General features: G+C 33.5%; 1 protein-coding gene across 3 annotated transcripts in view; it reads right to left on the bottom strand.

The window, feature by feature from the left end:
* Positions 1 to 176: 176 nt before the first annotated feature.
* Positions 177 to 22,732, bottom strand: part of Ncc69 (sodium chloride cotransporter 69) — a 24,195-nt gene continuing 1,639 nt past the window's right edge. The window contains exons 1-18 of one of the 3 annotated variants that reach the window (XM_018453751.1): positions 16,270 to 16,290; positions 12,957 to 13,443; positions 6,295 to 6,454; positions 6,122 to 6,217; positions 5,278 to 5,469; positions 4,841 to 5,017; positions 4,590 to 4,729; positions 3,990 to 4,292; positions 3,560 to 3,785; positions 3,366 to 3,487; positions 3,152 to 3,287; positions 2,859 to 3,070; positions 2,541 to 2,782; positions 2,320 to 2,465; positions 1,639 to 1,963; positions 1,384 to 1,547; positions 1,178 to 1,286; positions 177 to 641 (exon numbers count right to left, since the gene is read on the bottom strand). In XM_018453751.1, coding sequence (XP_018309253.1) covers positions 506 to 641; positions 1,178 to 1,286; positions 1,384 to 1,547; positions 1,639 to 1,963; positions 2,320 to 2,465; positions 2,541 to 2,782; positions 2,859 to 3,070; positions 3,152 to 3,287; positions 3,366 to 3,487; positions 3,560 to 3,785; positions 3,990 to 4,292; positions 4,590 to 4,729; positions 4,841 to 5,017; positions 5,278 to 5,469; positions 6,122 to 6,217; positions 6,295 to 6,454; positions 12,957 to 13,229 — 3,159 coding nt within the window. In that variant the 5' untranslated portion in view covers positions 13,230 to 13,443; positions 16,270 to 16,290 and the 3' untranslated portion in view covers positions 177 to 505. Of the gene's footprint in view, positions 642 to 1,177; positions 1,287 to 1,383; positions 1,548 to 1,638; positions 1,964 to 2,319; positions 2,466 to 2,540; positions 2,783 to 2,858; positions 3,071 to 3,151; positions 3,288 to 3,365; positions 3,488 to 3,559; positions 3,786 to 3,989; positions 4,293 to 4,589; positions 4,730 to 4,840; positions 5,018 to 5,277; positions 5,470 to 6,121; positions 6,218 to 6,294; positions 6,455 to 12,956; positions 13,444 to 16,269; positions 16,291 to 22,732 lie in introns of those variants that run through there. The other 2 variants (XM_018453750.1, XM_018453752.1) reach the window with 2 other exon arrangements.

Raw genomic sequence — 22,732 nt, 5'->3', positions numbered from 1 at the left:
GTTGCAGAAATTCTTTGAATTCCTTTGTATATAAAACAGTGTTATTTAAGATAAGGCACAAAAAATTTGCATAAAAAACGATGAAATAATGCTACAGATTATAATCACTTTACATATTTATAAAATGTGATTGATGTTTTCATACTTTAAAAGAGACTGTCAAGATTTTTCTAGAAGTATATTCCAGTCATTAAAAAAAATAATACAGTCTCATATTATATAACTGAACGTTTTCAAGAGATTACTTAGACACATTCTTCAATGATTCATTCACAAACGTATGTTTTTCCATACATAATAATAAAGATTCATTATCATCATTAGCTTGTCTCTATTACTTGTATGTCACTGGATGTTTCGTTCTGCCATGGTTGAATCAATTTTTTCTGCATATACAGATGATTAAGTCTTTCTTTTCTTTTGTTAATACTGCGATATCGTCACCTGCTGTGACATTCTATAGCTTTACATATACAACATCTCATCAATCAGTTTCACATTAATATTATGAATAAAACGTTAAAACTGACGTATGATTGCCTCGGACCAGTAAAAACGGCGGCATGTCACGTGTAAGTGTTTCTAGCCATGCCATATAAAGAGGTGCTGATACAGCACCTTTCCGAGGCATCGGTAATGTCCTATAAATCAAACAATATTAATGAAAAAACAATCCGACTTACAAGGAAACACAACAAAGTATCCTTCGATTTTAATAAGCTTTGAATATGTTAGACGTGTAATAGACTGCGCGTTCTCTGATCTTAACATCTGTGCTCTTTGTGTTCACGATGTTAAATTGTGTTCACGATCTTGGACGAAGAAAGAATTAACCATTGGTCAAAAGGCCGAAATCATTCAAGTATGATTCGTTAATTCTTTCTCTGTCCGAAATCTCGGAATGATTTCTAATATCGTGGCCCTCGTATCGACACAAGGCTTTAGAAAGAATCAAATCATATATCAGTATCTCTATCTTTATCTCTCTTCAACTCGATACGTTAGAGAGACAGCACAATATGATTTATACTACGTCACTCTTCACTTACAAAAAAAATACATGTTTCTCATTTATATCTATATTTTAACATATTCGAAACTTGGTAAAATTGGAGGAGGACATTTGATTGTGTTGCCTTGTCAATATACATAAAAATTCATGACAAATACTACTTACATAACGACTAAGTTGGCTTCCATGGAATTTTCAAGTAACAATTCACGCAAACGGAGATGTCTATTGGTTTTTTCTTTCATCGCCATAAGTTCCGAATCTTTAATAACATCTAAAGAAAAAAATCAAATTGTTACATGATATATATTGATAGGAAATTAATAGCTTAGTTTTATTTTGTGCTGTTCATAGAATAAACTTGAAATTACTCATTTCATCGTCGTCGGAATTTTTCGAATCGGCTGATTCCTGGAAATCAGCTATTAACGAGTCAAAGAATGTCTTTGTACCAGCTTGTGCCGGCTTCGAGATATCTGGTATAACTTTTAGGGCGGAAAAGTCTATTCGGAATTTCGTCAGGAGACTCGCCATACTACAAAGAAATTAATATTATTATTATCAAGAAAAAATTATTTTGCGTAATTATTTCTAGAAGAAATTCATCGTCAAAAATTAATACTTGCTTCCTTTGTTCATATTCCAGTTCAGAGTTCTTATTAGAAAGCGCGAACACTCTCAATTTGCTGTTAGACCAATTACGTCTCATGCCGATAATATAAGGTAACAGAAGTGTTAGACCACCATCATCATATAACCACCATACATCGATAGTACCCTTCTTATGCTTTCGTTGAAACTTCGTTACTACATTAAGTATATTTGTGATTGGCACTATATTTGGTCGATTTTCGCGTTGCTCCTCGGAGGATGGATTAGGATACTCGTTAATCATTTTCGAACGTCTCGGTGCGGGGCTGCCGGGGATTGATATGTCAGACGTGCTACTAGCTGCAATAATTATAATTTATCAAGCATCGTTCTCCAGAAAAAGATATATTATACACTACCGCTCACAAATTTGAAACACTATAGTTTTTATATAAAAACACTCTTTATAAAAAAACATTCTTTACAGATATAATTATTTTATTGACATCTATTTTTTTCTTAAATGTATATTAGACAATTTATAATTGAAATAACATAAATTTCATATATTTACAATATTAATAAAGTTGATTTTTCTTTTCAGAATTTAAAGATATTCTAACTTTTGAGCGGTAATGTATCATGCAACAACTAATACATTAGATATATTAGATATATATATTAGAAAATAAGAAAATTTAGTTTTTGTCAAAAACCTTGGCTAAGCTGCGAGAAACTCTGATTGCCCGGTATCGAAGTAGGCGCGAGTCTCTTTGGATCCTCGACATCTCCGATTGCACTGCTATCCAAGCCTTCTTGAAGTCGGAGAAGCACCACTGCTATATGCATATCTAGAGCTTTGCTATGAGATACAGAAAAAGTTAGTTCTCTCTATTTTAAGTTAACTGAAGTGTAACACACAGACACAAGAACTTACTGCATAACGTTGAAGTACATATTCAAATTTTCTCGAGGACAAGTAGCCCAATCTTGTTTGTAACCCATTAGCAGAATATTGGGCCTCATTTTCCCAAGTCCAGCGGCTTGTAGGAGCGAAGTAGCTCCATCTTGGAAATTCGAACCGTCCACCAGCGAGTAAAATGCCTTAATCTTATTTGCCCTGAGCCAGGAAGAACAATTCTGCACCATGCTGTTGCGCGTTTTGTATGATATGGGTGTCTGAAGGGCATGGATATGAGATATATTATCTATCGAATTGGTACATCAAATCGGCAAAAATAGAAACAAGCCGCACCTCAATGATATGGCCGCAAATAAATAAACTCTGATGTTTAGCAATATGATGAGCGAAATCGACAAGAGATGATCTCGCATTGGGCGCGCCAGTAAGAACCAAGAGTTGCGGTCTGTAATTTTTCACGTGCTCCTCTACCCGATCCAGTTGCTGTACCGCGGTTAACGCGTTATTGTAGGTCTGGGCTTGTGTAGTTGAGCCCCAATTTACATCTGTAATATATTTTCATGAAGAGCGCAATGTATTGAAAAAAGCAGCGTTAAATAAAGATAAATTTTTGTTGTGTGAAATACCAGGTTTTCTATATGAGACTACTAAATATAGCGCTAAGACTACGCATAATGTTATCAGAGCCGTCCACCATGAGATCAGAAACATCACAGAAACGCAAAGGATAGCACCAGCGAGACTGAGCCACATATTATAATACTAAAAAAAAAAAGAACGGAATTATTAGATAGAGTGAAAATATAACGCCATAGATGTTACATTTTTACGCTACAATACCTTGAAAGTTGGTCGCCATCCGATCGGCTTAGCCAAGGAAGCATGGAACGTACTGAAATTGATAAGAGTGTAGGCAGCCAAGAAAAAATTCGAAATCAGCGGCGCAATCGCATTTAATTCACCTAAAAAAATTGAAATATATATATATATATAAGAAACAAATTTCTCGGTATATATACAGAATTATTACTCACCTATCAGAATAAAAGCGACGGCAATAACGAAAGTAAGTAAATAACCGCGAATTGGCTCCTTATTTTTCTCGCCACTAAACCATGCAATTCCTGGATATAGCTTGTCAAGACAGAGCGCTTGAAATACTTTCGGCGCTGAAACCAACGATGCTAAGGCACTTGAAATCGTCGCCGCGAAACAACCGGCATAGATAATAGGTCCAAAAGCGGAAACCAATTGGATCACCTAGAAATAGTGTCATTTGCCTATTTCAGCTTTTTCGTGTAATATTATTTCTTAATAATTGATAATCGCTATTCATTACCATAGTCCTTTAATAGTAATAATCATCCAAATTTAACGGATATAACTCTTATTTTTATTTAATTAATATTTTAGAAATTTTAGTCTCATTTGTAAATAATAATTTGTATTAATAATTTTATGCACCTCGAAGCTATTGTGGGTGCCATATTTGCATCCTGTAGTACAGTTAAAATCCGTTCCGTATATACTCCAGGATGTACGAGTGACAGTTTCGATAACTGTACTGTTTTCGATCGCAGTGTCATTGTCTGCGCCAGGCATTGACAGAGCCAAAAGAGAGCTATTGTACGTCGTCCATAAATCAGTAACGTTGCCGGTCGCGTCTCGCATAACGGTACCGCCAACCATAATCGCCATCATTAGGTATGACAATGACGTCAAAAAAATCGCGAGTAGTGTGCCTTTCGGTATCGCTGTTTGTGGATCCTGTCGAATTCAAAATAAGATTCAGAAGTGGCACGAAACTTTTGCGTCGACACATCACATAAAATACTCGTGGATTTTAATAATTATATAATCATATAATAATTGAAAAATAACATATATTTTTTTATCACTCATCAATCGAGGAAGCAATTTATGATACTATCGAAGATAATTTTATCTTCGAATATGCAAACTGATGAATAATTAAATAGACAATAACTGCGTAAATTATATAGTGACGTAAGCATTAATTATAAATATCTTAGTAATCTCTCATAGATGAAAGGACTAAATCACCTTCAAGTCACCGGATATATTCGCACCTGCCAGGATACCTGTTGCCGCTGGGAAGAAGATGGCCAAGACTGAAAAGAAATTATGTTCCACGCCTTCGCTGTATCTATAGTTCGGATAAAAATTTTCCTTGAACAGCTCGGCTACAAATCACAAATTAACGAAAAAATTAATTCAATACCTATTAATTACGACTTCTTGTAATTACTATATAAATGTGATAAGAGTACGCAAAAAAAATATTGATGCATTACCGCTGTAACCGACGAATCCTTCAGCCCTCTCCAAATCACTCTTGGGACCCACAAAAGTGCCAATCATAAAATCGCCAATGGCCACGAGAAGAATTATCAGCAAAAATATTTGGGCCTTTGCTTCCCATTCCAGGCCGATTATAACAATTATCAGGAGTACGACTATCGTTATGCAGCCTGCAAATTCATAAATGTAATTCGCATCGCTCTCGATATGACTCTTTAAGGCAAGAATTAAAAAGGGACTTAAAAGCGGTATAATTAAATTAATTGCAAGTTCAATTATCGACACTATACATACAGAAAATTACGTAAGTGATAGTGTTTAAATATACAAGTAATTGTAAATGTTATATGTTAATTCACACAAAAATATTATTTAATCAAAATTGCAATGTTTTTTTATCTGCTTTGTAATTATATAAACGCTTAAAAACCTATGATCCTGATGTCCGTGGTCGCGCAATCGACTATGCAGGCCTTGAAAGGACGGAGACAATCCACCAAGCTTTCACAAAAGCCAACTACATACATGGAACAGGCGACAGCGTTCGCTAAAGAAAATATAAGACCTATAGATCCGCCAAACTCAGGTCCCAATGACCTGGAAATCATATAATAAGTTCCACCTGCAAAAAGAGGGAAAATACGCACATTTCGATTAACTGAATTATCACATCAACGCGAAAATTTATCAAGACAGTTTACATATTATAGAAATATCCATTAGCTTGATAAAAGTATAAGTGACATTATCAGTCACATAAAAGAATTTATATGAAAGGCAATCGAAAGGCAATCCTTAATAAAATAGTTTTTTTATAATTCTACTTTAATACTTTTATATGAAGGATAATAAAAAGATTCATATTATATTTTAAAAAATAATTTTATTTTAAAAAAATACATTTACGTGATCTTTTGAAAAATCAATTTTTTCGAAAATTAATTTTACCATTATTTGTCTTTCAGATAATGCGACTTTCGTCTGAAACTTTTTTTACACCTTTTTTCAAAATATTCAAGTGTCTTAATTTAGATGCCTCATTTCTCATTCTGTATATACTCATTTTCATGTATAATTATTACGAAATGCATTATGTTATAAAATAAAACGTAAAGCTTTTCATTTTATTGAAAATATATGTAGTGAAATAAAATATATTTTCTGTCGTTCTTAATTCACGTAATTCTTAAATTGTAAGGACTAGTATTTTTTATTTATTCTTTAATTTCCAATGTTGTAGATTTATAATTATGTTATTTAACGTATAATAATACCTCCTTTGATAAGACCGTTGGTACTGATCGCCGACATCGACAGGGACGTAATCGTCGTGACTACTGTTGTCGTGAGAATCAACAAAACAGCCTGACCTGGAACAACATCGACGACGTTAAAATCTCAGGAATCCAATGAATCGAGAGATATGATTCGATAATAGGGCACTTACCCACTCCGGTCTGCGCTACGACCCAGGAGAGTCGCAGAAAAAGCATCACCCCCCAGATGTTGAGGAGACATCGCATCAGCACTCCTTGGATCCATCCGAACTTCACTCCTGATGCCGTGGACTTCAATTGTGGAACGGTTAATGTATGCGAGCCAGAGCCCTGAAAACAAATCGTTCGATAAACTGAACATTTCTATATTCAATTGACATGGATGACATCAAGATAATTCAGTAAAAATTTTTATATTATTGTTTGAGCATTGCGCAATTCTAATTAAGATCACCGATCTAACTCGCTGAGCGCCGTGACCTCGTTCTTCCCCCTAAAGTTTCTTCAGAAAGACTTTTCCCAAAGCGCTGCACTCTCTTTCGTATGCCATCAGAGATGACTGCTTTTCCATGCACATCACATATCGTGCAATCGCGTCTATGAAATGCGAACGGTAATTATGCAAAGAATAATGCCCCCGTGTCGTTGAGATAATGTCTTCATCAATCCGATGGAATAATCGACGTACCGAGAGGCTTCAAGGTGAACTCTCTAAATGAATCCAAACGATTTGCAGATGACGAGGCGGCGATTTCGCGTCTTACCGAGCAGTCGGTAAGATCCGCCGAGCGGATTAAAGATTCAGAGGAGATTGTCGAAGGTGACTCCGGTTTCGAGGAAGGATTCGCCACATGGCCAATGAAGTCTTAACGATTTACGTAAGGCGAGCCTCGTATAACCGGCTTCATGTCGACAATGTGCCGTGTGACGTCCGATATTGCCTTACACGAATCGCACATGAAATCGCTTAATTAAAAAAAAAATTAAAAATATCCCTGGAGGAACATTATTGCATCTGAAAAACGCTCAAGTCTTTTAGAATTTCAACAATAAGCCATTACCTAAGCTTTAAGTCTCAAGCTATATTAAGAAATCGACCGATCATAATCGATTATTTTTCTCACATTCGACTGTGATTGGTTAATGTCTTATGATTTAAAACTTAAAATTTAGGCTTATGTTGTAAAAAGCCCATTAAGCTGTAAGAAATTAACCAATCATAATCGATTATTTTTCTTACATTTGACTGTGATCGGTCGATTTCTTACGTCTGACTTAAAGTTTAAAGCTCAGGTAATGGCTTATTGTAAAAAGTTTTTTTATCTTTATAGAAAAAAATTAATGTCTTATGACGTATGTTTGAGCACTGACAATCGATGATTAATAATTTCCGGGCGAAGTGAGTCTTGCTGAAACATTTACAGAAGTCTTGGAAATGAATGAGTAATCGAAGAATCAAATCAAATTGAAATCTTTAAAATATACCAACATCATACACACATAAAGAAGCGTAAATGGTTTACGACGATGAACGACACAGGAAGAGCTGTCTATATGACATCGTGAGCCTTCTTATATGTGCTCTTGTATATGCTCGTATCTTCCACTACGACATATCACGAGTATATCCAAATAGCACGCTTATCTGTCAGAGGTTCGTGATTTATTCGGAGTTATACGCTTTTTGCTGAAGCCACTAACATCACCGTATCGAGCAAATATAAATGCACATATGATTCTGTTGGTCATCAAAAACGTGTACTACAGAGAAATTAATTAATTTGGGAAAAAATACGAAAGATTTGACAGTATAATTTTTTAGCTTTTATATGTATCCTCTTTATATCAATTTTATCAATTTTATTTTCGTAAAATATAAGAAAATATTTTTAAAAATTTGAATAGATATTTTGTCTCCTCGCGTAATAGATCCAACTTGGATCGACAGCCGACTTGTCAATTACGATCGTAAAACGTAGTAGTTGAAATTTTTTACACTTTTTGCTCATTTAGCATAATTATACTCGCAATTCTGCAAATTCTTTATTTTAACAATGGGCGTTACGGGATTCAGGCCGAAATTTTTCTTTTGCACGCAAAATCGTAATATATCAAGCTATTTAACCGATATAGTAGTTATTAAGAACCAATGCCGCATGTAAATAGTGATAAACGATATTGACATATAAATGTCAAGTGTAAAGATAAAGACAAATAAAGCTATTTGTGTCTCATTGAATGCGGGATGTAAATAGATCAATTCAGATCGGTTTAAATTACATTAAATTCTTGTTAAAGTATTACGTTTTTTTTTTATAGAAGATGCGATTAAATATTTGTAAAAGCATCCTTTCTTCTAAATCTATAAAAATTTGCCTTATTTTCTCAAACACAATTAATATAATACTTAAACCTTAATATGACAATGGTATTTTTTAACATGCTATATGTAGGGCAGGTAATCAACTTCTCTTATTTGTATTACATTGAACCACGGTCTAGAGAAAAGTAGAGAATTGCTAATTGCAGCCAATTAACAACATCAGCCTGACCCAAAAAATTATGTCACACGACGAGACATGTGAGAGAAATGTCGCTCAATTATCAACAGTCCAATTATAACAAAGACTCGTGACATAAATTCGTTTGTCTAATTACCGCGATATCTATCGACGTAGTAAGTATATGATAAATGGATCCATTTGATCTTCCAAGTGTCACATTTCTGGATCTTTCAAAGGGATTGATTCCTCAGACGGGAATTACGTCGTCTTAGCGCGTAGCGCGAGCTGATGAGCCTGTTCGGAGTATTTGTCATCATCATCATCTCGAACGACGGACTTTAATTGCACGAGCGAACGTGACGGGTTCTTACTTTGACCCAAGTTACATACTCTTCAGCGAGTCATATGATTTCATATGCGCAGTGATAATCCGTGTCTGAAAAATTTCCTCGCTCGCATTAATGAAGCATGACTAACGGTGCAACATCTGTTGCATAAATAATTTGACTTAACACGTTGAACTCGGTGCTTTCTATATGTATTATATATATTTCTTGCGTTGCTGCACAGCGTCCTAATAGCAGATTTTAATAGCAGATGTGCTACTTCATAGGCAAATGTTAAATAAAATAATATATATATTTTATAATTCATTAAACACATCAAAATATATTTTATCATCAAAGAACGTATTCTAATATGTCGGAAAAAATATCACTAAAATTCGCCAGTTAATATCGGAAAAATTAAAAGGAGCCACTATATCTATACTGGTCATAATATATCACCTTCTTCTCTAGTATATATTTTTTAGTATAAAGAATATCGGTATTTCATCTCAAAGTATATATATAGTCATTTACACTCTGATTACACTTTGAAATATCTTATAAATATTCTTTTTCCTATATTAAAAAAAAATACGTTTTTTGTTAATAAAATATTTTGATCTCTTAATAAAATGCATTTTATAACATATTGGAGTTATAACGTTTTAGAATTCGCACATGTATTTTCCAACCTCTTATTGGCACAAGATGTTGCGTCGATATTTATGCCGCGTAGAGCGCGAGTCATGATCTACGTGACGCTTTTTCTGAATTTGTTTAAATACATATATACTAATTCTCCGTGACCCAGTATGCAATCATGTCATTCCTTCACGTGAGCGATCAACCGTGTTGTTTTATCCCCTTTCTCTTTAGTCTCCTCTCGAGCTATCTAAATAGCCTTTCGATTCCGTGCGTGTAAAATCTACAAAATTAGAAAATCCTTTATGTTCACTTTCGTCCTGTTCGATTGAATTTGCCATATCGAACAACTGGCGTCCAATATATTTTTTTTATCAATTGCACGATATATAAATCCTGCAAAATTTCAATTGCGAAAGAATTAATTATTTTGAAAGATGAGAATGCTTTTTCTCGAAATTTAAAAAATAATACGCGTAATGGAACCGTATCGTTTTTCGCAACGGTGCAAATATTCATCGTATGTAAACGTCAGATAGATAAAGTTCGCATTATTTTTGTCTCGCAAGAATTTTAATTGCTGAGCAAATAAAAATTCTTACGGGCATTGCCCGGAAATGAAATCGAACATTACCAAACGACTCGATCGCACACTTCTGTTTAAAGTATCACAAGGACAATCGGCATTCGCTTCACGCTTGGATAACATTTTTGGGCGTATCAGACTGATTCATAGCTGAAAAAGAACGTAATGAATCTACTGAGTGATCTTTTCGTACTCGTGTACTAAAAATGTAGCACGTGTATAATTGTAATCATTGTTACATCGTATTATATTAACGTATATACATCAAAATTAGAATAAATTTCCCAAACATTTAAATTACACAAAAAATATGAATAAATTATTAGGAAACAAAAATATAAATTTTAATAAATTAAGAAAGAAATATTTGAAAAAAACATTACGTCCAATAATAAATGACAAAGAAAGTACGTAATTGAGATTAAATCAGAGATTAGATTTGTTTGAAATGAGTAAGCATTATGCAACTGCAATTAACGCAACGTCCATAGTATAACTGGAATAATACTCCTAAAAATATAAATTATGTGCTCGAAAGTAGTCATTGCAAATATTTGATTTCGCGTTGTACCAGTGTTACACCGCTTGATAACGGTGCCCGTGGCATCGTAAAGTCGTGCCGTCGTCGACGAAATCGTCACGTCAAGGCAATAAAAATTCAGTGCTACGTTCCATATTTACGTTCGCGGTATCGTGTTTTCCACTCCCGTTTGAACGGGAGAGATAAATAAACTGAAAACTTTTCCGCCTGACTTTTGCCAACATGGGGACATCATCACGAGACGGAATCTCGACGCCACGTCTGCGTTCAGCGACGGATTAATTGCACAATTAACAATCTCTGCAATTGCGCGATTTACGAATCATTTGAGCGAACGTAATTAATACCGCGTGCCGACCACGCTGGCAGAAAGAACGAGCATACACGTGCTGCGCTATCATATTACACGCTGTGTATGCGTTATACGCACTATAGTCGCTATACGTTATACAATCCTAGAAAAAAGATATCAGTGATAACATTAGCGAAGAAACATCTACATAACGAAAATTTTAATCGCGAAATATACGTAAATGAGATTTTTATACACATACAGGAAATTCGATCGTATTATTGATATACTAAGGTAATTATCAACTCCTTAAAAAGACAAAAAGAGGGACATATATTGTATAAATATTTTTTAAATAATTGTTGACGAAACACATAAAAATATATTATTATATTTAAATAACTAATAACACTTACTGTATAACATCACGTAAGATATAACAATTACAAAAATTATGTCAAGTTTCAAGATCACATTTTATTTTTTAAAATTGTACTCTTCTACTGAATGTATTTTATAAATAATATCGGGGTTTTTAAATAAAAAAATCATAAAATTCTTCACGTATTAGTTGAAAATTATTTCACACTTGTTTCAATTTATTATTTTTACAACATTTAAAGAGGGACAATTTATAATCATGTCCTCAATTTGGGACAAAATTTGGGACGTTGTAAAGTGGGACGAAGTGTTAAAATTTGTCCCTCCTAATTTGGGACGGTTAATCATTAAGTGATACACGCTTTCTTGGGCTACCTTTTGGAGCGCATATTTAGAAACCTGCCTGGCTTAATTATATACGCAATGGATACTAAACATATATTACACAGTCCGCATGTAAGATTCCTGGTTAATTTTAGATATTCATTCTATACGCGAGAGAACGGGGCCATAGAGAACGAGTAAAACAATCGAGAGGCAGATGAATGCCAGAATTGATGCGTCTCTGCCACGCGAGAACGCGTGTATTATCTTCAAAGATTCATTCAACATGATGTATCGACGTGATAGATTCACCGTTTATCTCGTGCCCGTATATGCCTGTATATAATATGTATATACGTGCATCTGCCTTTTACCGCAGCACCGCTGCTTAAAAAGACTTGCTACGTAAAAGTTTTCTTACATTTTTCGTTTCCGCAGCCGAACTTCATCCCTCCGAGAAGCTCATTATTCATCGCGAAAAGAAATATCAATTTTTATCATATATTGCATTAATGAACGAATAATCATAAATTATACGACACGCAGCACGCGAACTTTCCTCGCGATGTGTCACTCGTTATCGTTAAGTATTAGGCTTATCGGCAATGTCTCGCGCTTCATTGTACCGTAATCACGTGAAATATTAACATTTTTCGCAATCTTCGCTATATCTTCATCGCATAACGCGTTTAATTAAATAAAATTTTAGACGATGTCATAATATGCCGCAACGTGTCATACGACACTCGCAAATGTTTACTTCCTTCGTAGATAACTCGGTCCATCTTATAAGCGAAAAGTAGCGATTGTATAATGCTGGAGTCCCATGAGGCATATTTGCCGCGTATCGCGTAATCAATCAGAAGCGATCCACTGCTGCGATCAGCTGTGATTTCGTGTCTTACTGATTACTGATTGGTTACGCGGTTACGCGGCAAATACGCCTTATGGGACTTCAGCATAATACAAACTGCACAGCGAAGGGATGCGTTCATGTTTGAAAATCCAGCGAAATTTCTCAATATAAGCGGGAAATATATTAACAGTATGGAGATTTCAGTTAATAACGGAGAATCAAGATATTTTTGATAAAACATAATTGAATTGCTAATTTTAATTAAAAAAGATTCCGCATATATTATACTGGGAACGCTTCCAACGTATTTTATGACAAAAGGATGTTGGATTCGCACGGCAACAATGTTGCCTTAGGAGTAATCATTAAGGCCTCACCTTATTGAGAAGAGTGGGATTATGCAACTCGTCTAAGGAGGGTCTGTGGGCCGCTTGGATGCTCAAAATATTCCTGTAATTATCTAGTCTGGGCAGGGCCTCTCTGGTCATGTATCTGAGGGACGACTTCTTGGTCTCTTGCTCACCCAGAAGACTGGCACGACCTTCGAGACTGTCGACCCGATTCACGTGGAATCTTGTTCTTCTCAATGGATTCAATTCCACCGTCTCCGAATCGGTATCACCGCCGTTTATCCCGTTTTCGTGCGCCATGCTGCTCGTTACTGCTTTTTCCCTTTGCACACTTCTTCCTTCTGCTTGCACAGTGACTTATGTTAGAAGTCACACTGCGGTTTGGTAGCTCCGAAGATCGAGTGGCCGCGTGTATAATGGTCTATCAAACGGCAATCCAATTTCTCTCCGGTTTCCTCTTCAGGAATTTATCGATTTGCCAAGGCGGTTGCCCGATAACATTCGACGCGGTCACCTGTCGACAATCGTTATTCGAATGTTATATTTATTCTCTCATTTTTAGAAAAATCTAGACATCGCCTTTTATCACATTAACATTGTTATATTAAATAAAGGCCATTTTATATAACTTTGAAATGTTATTTTACAAGATATACTTTAACTGCCAATTACATATTGTGCATACAAAATTCTGTCTATTAATTAGAAAACAGCATGCTTTGGAATATAACGGTGTTAAATAAAATTTTAAATTAATATATTGATTGGATACCACATAATTAAGATAATTAAAGACAAAAATGAAATATTATATGCCGCGCCTGCTAAAACTGGAACCCGCAGCTCATTCGACTTAACATAACCAGTTTAATAAGGCTCGATCAAATATGCTTTAGTCTCATGTCATACTAAATGCTTGTGTCTATATTAATTCCGTCCATATTTGAAAATCCATCGAAATATCTCAACACGCGAAAAATATTAAAATTATGGGGATCTCAGCGATGCTAATAATGGACGATCAAGATATTTCTGGCAATTAAAATGTCAATTTTAACTACATGAACATGTACAATGTAATCTTAAAATGAATTAAAAAAATTTTTCATACATGAATATGTATAAATATGTATAAACATACATAAATATTCATAAATATGTACCTATAATCATATATGAAATGTCTATACATATTCATACATCTGTTTTTTTTTTGTAAAGTTACTTTTTAGTGTAACAGAAATAATAATGTGAAAAACATAAAAAAGAAAAATGTAAAAAAAAAATTGTTCATACACAATTATGCATAATTTTATATATAATTATACATAAGTAATTTTTTTACATTTCAAAGTTGATTTTTTCTAAAACAAATAGTGTGAAAATTACCCTTTTAATTATTTTTCACGTTCTCACATTACTAATATTATTTCTATTGCACTAAAAAATAATTTTACAAAAGAAAGAGGGATGTACGAATATGTATGGGCATATTTCATATATGATTATACATGTTTATGAATATATTTATGTATGTTTATACATATTAACGTATAATAAATTAACCTGACTAAGACTCCTTATAAATCAGAAAACAAGGAAAGAACAAGGAAAGAACACATTTCAAAATTTCTTTCCTTTTTTCTTCATTGCATTCTTATCTGGATTTAATTCTGGCGTTTACACTCTCGAGGTGGGGAAGATCACCATGACTAGTTAATAATTGTTATATTCTATATATTATATGTGAGTTTATTAGTTGTCTCTGAAGAAGGCTCAAAAATGAGCCGAAACATGTAAGCGCTTTAGTAAAATAAAGAAGTTTTACGCTACGATAGTCGTGTTATTTGCGCAACGTCTCCCGCGCTTGACTCCTATTGCCCCTGTTCTTTCCTTGTTTTCTGATTTATACATATTAATACATATTTACATAAAAAACTTTTTATTGGAAAGTTTCTCGAAATATCCTATGCATGAAAGAATCGCGTAAATAAATTGAAATTAGAATATCACTGACTATTAATAATCGTTTCTATAACAACATGTTATCAATAAAAACTACTGGATTACTACTGGAAATTATAATCGAACGCATTATAAAATCAATATACGAACTCTTGCGATCAGCAATCTGCGATTCAAAAGTTTCTTTTTTTATGAAATTAAATTCTTTTTCGAGAAGAGGAATCTTCTAAGAAGTCCGAAACGAAAGAGGTTCAAGGTGAACAGACACAAAAAGATCTTTCGTTGGCCTTGTCGACCTCGCGACAATTAAATGAGGAGCTCGTGGGTGTGCCAATTATGAAATTACCCTTGCCCCGAACATCGTTTTACGCGCGATTATCTCTGGTCCCTAGAGTTTAATATACGAGTTTGTCTAATTACCGAACAAACAGACCGCGCTTGGATACGATCGTTTTCCGTATCCGTGACACGCCTAGTTCCCACGCGGATACACGTGTGACAGCGCTTTCCGGCAATCAGACTCCTATCGAATCATTGTAGCGATTATATACGAAACCGGTAATATTGTCGTCCTTAATCATGGTACAACGATCTACGCCGTATGCTCTCTTTGTACAAACACGAAGCGCTTCTCTATTAACCCGAACGGTAAATTATTTTCAACCATCCTTCTGATAAATCTCTATTTTCAAGAATAGACATAAAGGAAATATTGCGAATGGAATGTGTAAACATTCCATTATATGACTATAATAGCTCGAAAGTTTCTCAATTTTTTATTTTATTTTTGTTATGTATTGGAACCAGATGCTTTAATTTATTTTAAATTGTTATACATTTTTTTTTATTATATAACAATACTATACATATTAATAAATTATTATATATTAGATATATAATAATTTTATTAATTTTTTAGTATTGATGTATAATGATATTAATGATATGACATTAAATATTTCATCAATGTAAAAAATAAGAAATTGCATTAATTTATCTTAAATTACACGAAAATGTAGGTAATTTTATGAAACAGTAAACAATATTTTATTATATATACATAAATTATTATATGTATGCAACATATATTATAGATATATGCGTTTGTAAAGTCCAGAAAAATTTCGGCTCGTAGTGAATATGACTACAAATATGGTATATATGCAAGTACATATATAGTATATATATAATTCACATTTGAATTATTTAAAAAGCAATTAAGATCTAGCTTCGACCGGCATTAGGTCTTCATTTCATATTATTAGTGAGTTCGGTCCTATGAGATTTAAATTTATATATTATAGATATTTCTAATAAATTCGGACTTCATGCTCTCACCTACATAAAAGCAGTATAAATATACTATACTACTCACACAATTCACTTATACGAATTACATCGCTGCGAAGATACGAGGTCGACTGACGACGCCGATCGACGACAACGTACCGTCGATACTTATTCCACGTGTGCGTCAACTACACGCAAGCGCGGCTAATTAATTCGACGAGCCTTCGGTGACATCTCAATTTAATTCATCGCTGCATCGTATACGAGGATACCGCGACGCAAGCGTTAACGTAATCTCTCTTTTCCATCGTGCCAATCGCGCCGATTATTTGTGCCGCACCAACGGGACCGTCGTGGCTCGTATGAAAGTCGCGACCATGTCTTAATTATGAGCAAACAACGCCAGGGCAAGCAATCTCCGAATCGTGCGCAGGATCGAATTGTTTGTCTTCGCTAAACGACTCTTTTTAATATCGCCAACAATCACGTTGGATATTATCGCGATTTTAAGATCGTCGCGGCGCCCGAAAAACGCCAATAATCAAGATAAATCGTTGGCAATTTTCTCGCGGAAATACATTGAGAAAAAAATAAAAACGAACCTGATTAAAAAGAAAAACGGAATGTTAAAAGAATTACGAATGTTAATATAACGAATGTTAGAAGAATTAGATGACGCCTGATGAGTTGATCACTGAATCGCGCGATCGAACTTCTGGTACAGATACAATGTGCTTGTCAATTATATCTCAGACAGGGCTTTAAGATACTTTTTCCTGTGATTCTGCAAGCCTAATGAGTGATTTTCCAATAGAACTTCTTTTCCGAGAATCCCTTATAAAAAACGGATTCTCTGATCGAACGTAATGAAATTAATCCGAGTTTGATTGTCATTCTTATAATTTTTCTAAGCCTATTTTTTTAAATGCCTGTAATATCATTCGCTTACTCGATTCTGCGATAGAGAGGAACTTATGATTCTTTATTAAAATTGAAAAATTGCTGATCATTTTCTTGACGAAATGATCTTCTTGCGGTATTCTTACAATTATGAATTATGGCCGGCGACGAAATACCTATGCTAATCATCGCAATACGAGTGGGGTTCGCGATTTTCAAATAGCGACGATTTTCGAATCATCATTGTCTGGCACAGCAATAAGCAATGAATATCAATGTCTTTTCGTATTTCTTAGGAACGTACACATTAATTTCAATCAGTTTGAAGATGATGTTCAGTAACTGGAAATTTTATATCGAATTACGATATATTATATTTCCGATAATAGAATTTTAAGGTACTTACTTTAAGGTAAGACGAATGACATCAGAAGCGAGAAAATATGTAAAAAAAAATTCTTACAAAAACAATATACTGAAATAGAAATATTTTTCTTTTTTATTAGAAATAAAACAATATATTTGCAAATGATAGAATATATTTGTAAAATATACCGAAAACTCTCCTTTTATTTCGGAACAGAATAAAATTATATTTATCTTAATCCTAAGGAGTCCATTATTATATATAGTTTTTCTATTATATTTATTTTAATCCTACCCTATCATACAACTTATTTTTTTTCTTAGGCCTAATCAGGCCTAATTCAATTTCATATGCAGTTATTTATCGATTATAAGAACACAAAAGGATTCGATACGTTTACAATCTATTCTATCAATTGCAAATATTGTTTTATTAAAAAATATTTTAATACAGTTTGCAGGAATTTTCTTTATACTTATATTTTCTTGCTTCTAAAGAATAAAATGTACATGTCAGTATATATTCCTAAAAATCTTTGATTAGCAATCAGCAATTTGTTATTTCTTCGCTTTTCAATTTCACTGTAATTCATCGCAAAAAAAAGACAGCATTTAACAATCTACGTTGATAAGTAAGACTAGTTTATAGCAAAAAATTACTTTGGACCGGACTATGTGTACTCTTATAGATTTTTGGATGCTGAAAACGATGCCGCAAGCGAAACAATTCTAGCACGTCAGATTTCCAAGATAATTGAGGTTTAATATGTAAAAAATGGTTTTTTTGGAGATATTTAACATTTTTTTATAAAGAAGGTTATATTCGAAATAGCTCCTATCTTTAATCCTTCATAACATCATGGCTAAAAAGTAAGGTATTGAAATAAAAAAAAATGTATTTTAAGAGGGAATGAACAATACATTCATGACTTCTGATCGAAATTTCAAGATAACGTTCATCTTCTTTATAAAAAAAAATGTAAAATATCGCCAAAAAAACATTTTTTACACATTAAACCTCAATTATCTTGGAAATCTGACGAGCTAGAATCTTTTCGTTTGCGGCATCGTTTTCAGCATCCAAAAATCTATAAGAGACACGTAGTCCGGTCCAAACTAATTGAAAAAAAATTTTTTTTGTAAACTAGTAATTGGTCTCCTTCGTAAAAAATTTTAATTAATAGGACATAACCGAATATCAATTCCACTGAGGAGTGATTTAAATCTATTTTAAATTTATTTACACTCGGATACAAATCTACTATTAATCAACAATAATTACATTGTTTCTCGTATCGCTTCGCTAACTTCAATTTTACCTGATTAAAAAAAAAAGATATTCTTCAATAATATAATATACGTTAATGGTCGGTCTCCATTTCATGTAAAAGGTTTTAAAACGACATAACCGAATATCGACTCCACTGACTTGTGAGGAGTGGTTTAAACCGGTTTACATTCAGGTTCTAATTTACATTTAATTGATAGGGATCTGTATTAAACCGTCGCTGAATCGCGTGAACTTATTCTGGATCGGTTCAAATTTGAATAAACCAGTTTACGATGAGCTCAAACTAGATGCGTTATTATTCAACCGCTAACCGTTAATAACTGATGCTTCAGCCAATTGCTGAAAGAAATATAAACTTAGAATCGCAAAAAGAAAAGCGGACTATGACGAAGAAAAATAAAAAATATATATGTACAGGGTGATCCGAAATTCGAGGAATCGGACATGACATGATACTTACATGACATGATACTTTATGCTAAAATAAACAACTTTAGCAAAATTACGTCCGATAAGTAGTTTTTGCAGGAGAGCACGTTGAAGTTATACGAGTAAACGCAAAAATTATTTGTCGTATGTAATTTTGCTAAAGGAAAAAGTTGTTTGTTTTAGCATAAAATATCCTGTACTTCGATTCCTCGAATTTCGGATCACCCTGTATATATAATTAAATTTAAATACTCTGCGAAATAAAGTGCGTCAACCTGCAGCCTGCGGTGTTATTCGACGATCGTACCGCGATGTTAGCAGGGCCATTTATGTATATTGCGAAACAATACGATCTGGACAATGGACTTCCCGGAGTTCCCGGCACATCCTGATCGAGGCTGCCATTCTATCTTTCCCGAGAAGAGATGACCCAACGCTGAAGTCGCGCTATTCTTAGCGGTAAACTAACTATAAGTAAAACAACCATTCGCAATTGGAATTATAAACTTCCGCACAAACGCGATCCCGTACCATGTGACCCTCGTAGATCCCGTCTGTCCTTCCTTTTTTCTTTTTTACAGCAATATTTATCGCGAGCAGCGAAGCGTAGCGAGCATCATCAGCTGGCACAGCGTCACCAAAACCTGTGAGGGTTTTCATTGACGATCCTACTTGTAACTGCCTATTCAGTACATTCTGATATATCACGATAAATTATTTTATTTATCGAAACGAACGAATATTTTAATCCTTCGCACATGAATCATTGTTGTCACGAGATTGTATTATTTTATGCCGGAAGAATCAAGATAAAATGTTTTAGAATCTATTAGGGCGCAAATTATGTTTCATTAGTTAAGTTATATAACTTAGGATATATTTTTAAATTATATCAAGAAAATATTCTTTGTTAAAGATGACTGTTAAAGAAAAGAAAGTAAACTGAATAATTACTTTTCTTAACAGTAGAATGATATTTTTCTGTTGAATTGATTAAATGATTACATGTCTTAATATAAAATAAATTAACAGTCAAACTCTCAAATTATAAAAAAGATCCAGAAAAAAATCGAATGCAAATTGTTTTAAGAATGGATACTTATTCAAGAATATTTTTCATGCGATAATTTATTCAAATTGAATTCATTATTCAGGATTGAATTAACGTTCTATCATTGATGAAAGTTAATTCTGAAGAATTAAATTTACATCGGGGGTTTATTAATAACTGGAAATTTAAAAGATTTCATGCCAAGATTTTTTCCTGTAGAAAGAGAGAGAAGTTGAACATTCAAAGAACTCGATGGAATTTGCTCTATTCTTGGCCTCTGCTTCCACTTTTTGCTTCCTATCGCATCATTTCCGATTAGTCAAGATATGAATCGCGCTTATCCCAATTCAACCGCGGAATTCTTAGTAGCGATAACTTCGAACGTCGACTCTTTCTACATATTCCTACCAAATTTATGTGTGCCTAATGCCCATTTCTTTCAATGCAGTTTAATTTTAATCTTGGTATAACTAACTATTTCTTTCAATGTAGTTTAATTTTATTCTTGGTATAACTAACTTTTCGTCTTTTTCTAGCTCTAAAAAATAGAAAAAAATGAAGAGCAAGTTAAACCGAGATTAAAGTTAATCTACATTCAGTAGAAATGGACATAAAAGTTACCCTGCGGAGGCAAGAAAAGGCAACGTGGACTTTTAAATAAAAATCGTCGGCGCGCTTAGCAACGCCGACCGATCGTGAACGGTGCCGCGGCCTTTATTGTGAATGCAAACGTTTCCACACAGGGCCGGTGCGAGATAAAACGGCGAACAACGTCGTCGGTTTTTAATTTTTCACATAAGAAAACGGACAGTATTAAAAAAAATAATAATATTCCGTTTTAGTCGTTTAAAATTTGATTCTTCTCTATCTTAGGGAAACTTCTGTATCAATTTACATTTTACATAATTAATAATATTATTAATCTATGTACACTGTTAAATCTATAGTGTCAAATTTAACTTAACGTGAGTCGCCACTGCTCCTACTAAATATATCGTTATTTTTTATCAAAACGATAGTTAAATTTGACACTGTATAATATCAAATATAACCATTGTTTTAGTATAAAATAACAATATGATTGAGTAGGAGCAGTGGCGACTCACGTTAAGTTAAATTTGACACTATAGATTTAACAGTGTACGGTCTAAAATGAGATTTTTATTGATTATTAATCTAGAAATTCTGAAGGAGCATGTGTAAACGCGCTCAAAATAATTTTTATCTATAAATATAACAATAATGTTTCTGTCAATAAAGAATAATTTCGGACAAACTATTTACTGTCGTCTGTAATAATCAATACTACACTGAGAGAAAAGTATTTGATATTTGTATGACTATAATTTGTAAAATAATTTATTAAATGATAAAATAATTAATTTATTTCATTTTTATAATTATTACTGCTTTACGAATAATAATAATTATTATTATATGTATTAGTATAATAATTTTTACCCACATGACACGTACGATGACTGTCAACAAAAGATAGTTTCGGGTAAACTGTTTACTCATCTGTAATAATCAATATTATCGCGAGAAAAGTGTTTGGTACTTGTGACTATACAGGCTGGTCGTTAGTATTTTATAAAAGATTTTAAGGCTTGTCAAAATTGGAAAGAATTGAAGGAAAACCTTTTTTTCCCCAAAAGTTTCGAAAACAAATAAAGTAAACGTCCCAGTGTCTGGACATGTACCTATCCAGATAGCAACATGTTTGTCTTGTTACTGGCATATCGTTTGCTAAGTATGCATTGCTAAGTATGTGTTGCTACCAGAATTGCAACAACTGAGTCCTCATTTGTTGGCAACTTGATGCCTTCACGATACGATAACATTGAGTGCCAGCAATTTGCCGATAACTTTAAATTCGTCATCATCAAAATTCATACTATTGCCATCATGTTGCCAACAAATAATAATATGCAGCATTATACAATGCTGTCATATTGCCGACAACACAAGATAACATTGATGTAGCTATCTTGCTGTTAAACTGCTGGCAATACGTATGCACATTGTTGTCTGCATGCCACTGAAAAAAATGCATGTAATTTTACATGGAAATTACATGTTTATGACTGAAAAATTACTTAAGTTACATAAATATGATTGTAAATTTACTGGAAATTGTAAATAATCATATTTAGGTAATTTTTCGATCATAGACATGTAATTTCCATGTAAAATTACATGCATTTTTTTCAGTGTGTTGCTACAATGTCGGTATATTCGAAATCGTTGAAGACAAATCTATGGCAAGTTGTCAGCAGCATAAGCAATCACAGATTTGCGAGATTTTGCTGAGACACGCTTTGCTATCTGGGTATGTCCCACACTGGGACACTTACACAAAATTTATTATTATTAATCTCAAATGCTTTTTTTACCTTAAAGTTCAATTTGAATGTTGTCTTTTGTCATTAAACATCTATTTATATTATTATTTTCCGTCAACATATTAATTTTCCAATTGTGGTCGGACACTGGGACAATTATGGCTAC

Source organism: Mycetomoellerius zeteki, unplaced genomic scaffold (genome assembly GCF_001594055.1).
Source record: "Mycetomoellerius zeteki isolate Tzet28-1 unplaced genomic scaffold, Tzet1.0 scaffold407, whole genome shotgun sequence".
In the NCBI taxonomy this organism is placed as follows: domain Eukaryota; kingdom Metazoa; phylum Arthropoda; class Insecta; order Hymenoptera; family Formicidae; genus Mycetomoellerius; species Mycetomoellerius zeteki.
The sequence above is the reverse complement of the archived record's forward strand: the minus strand, read 5'-3'. Positions and strand labels throughout refer to the sequence as shown.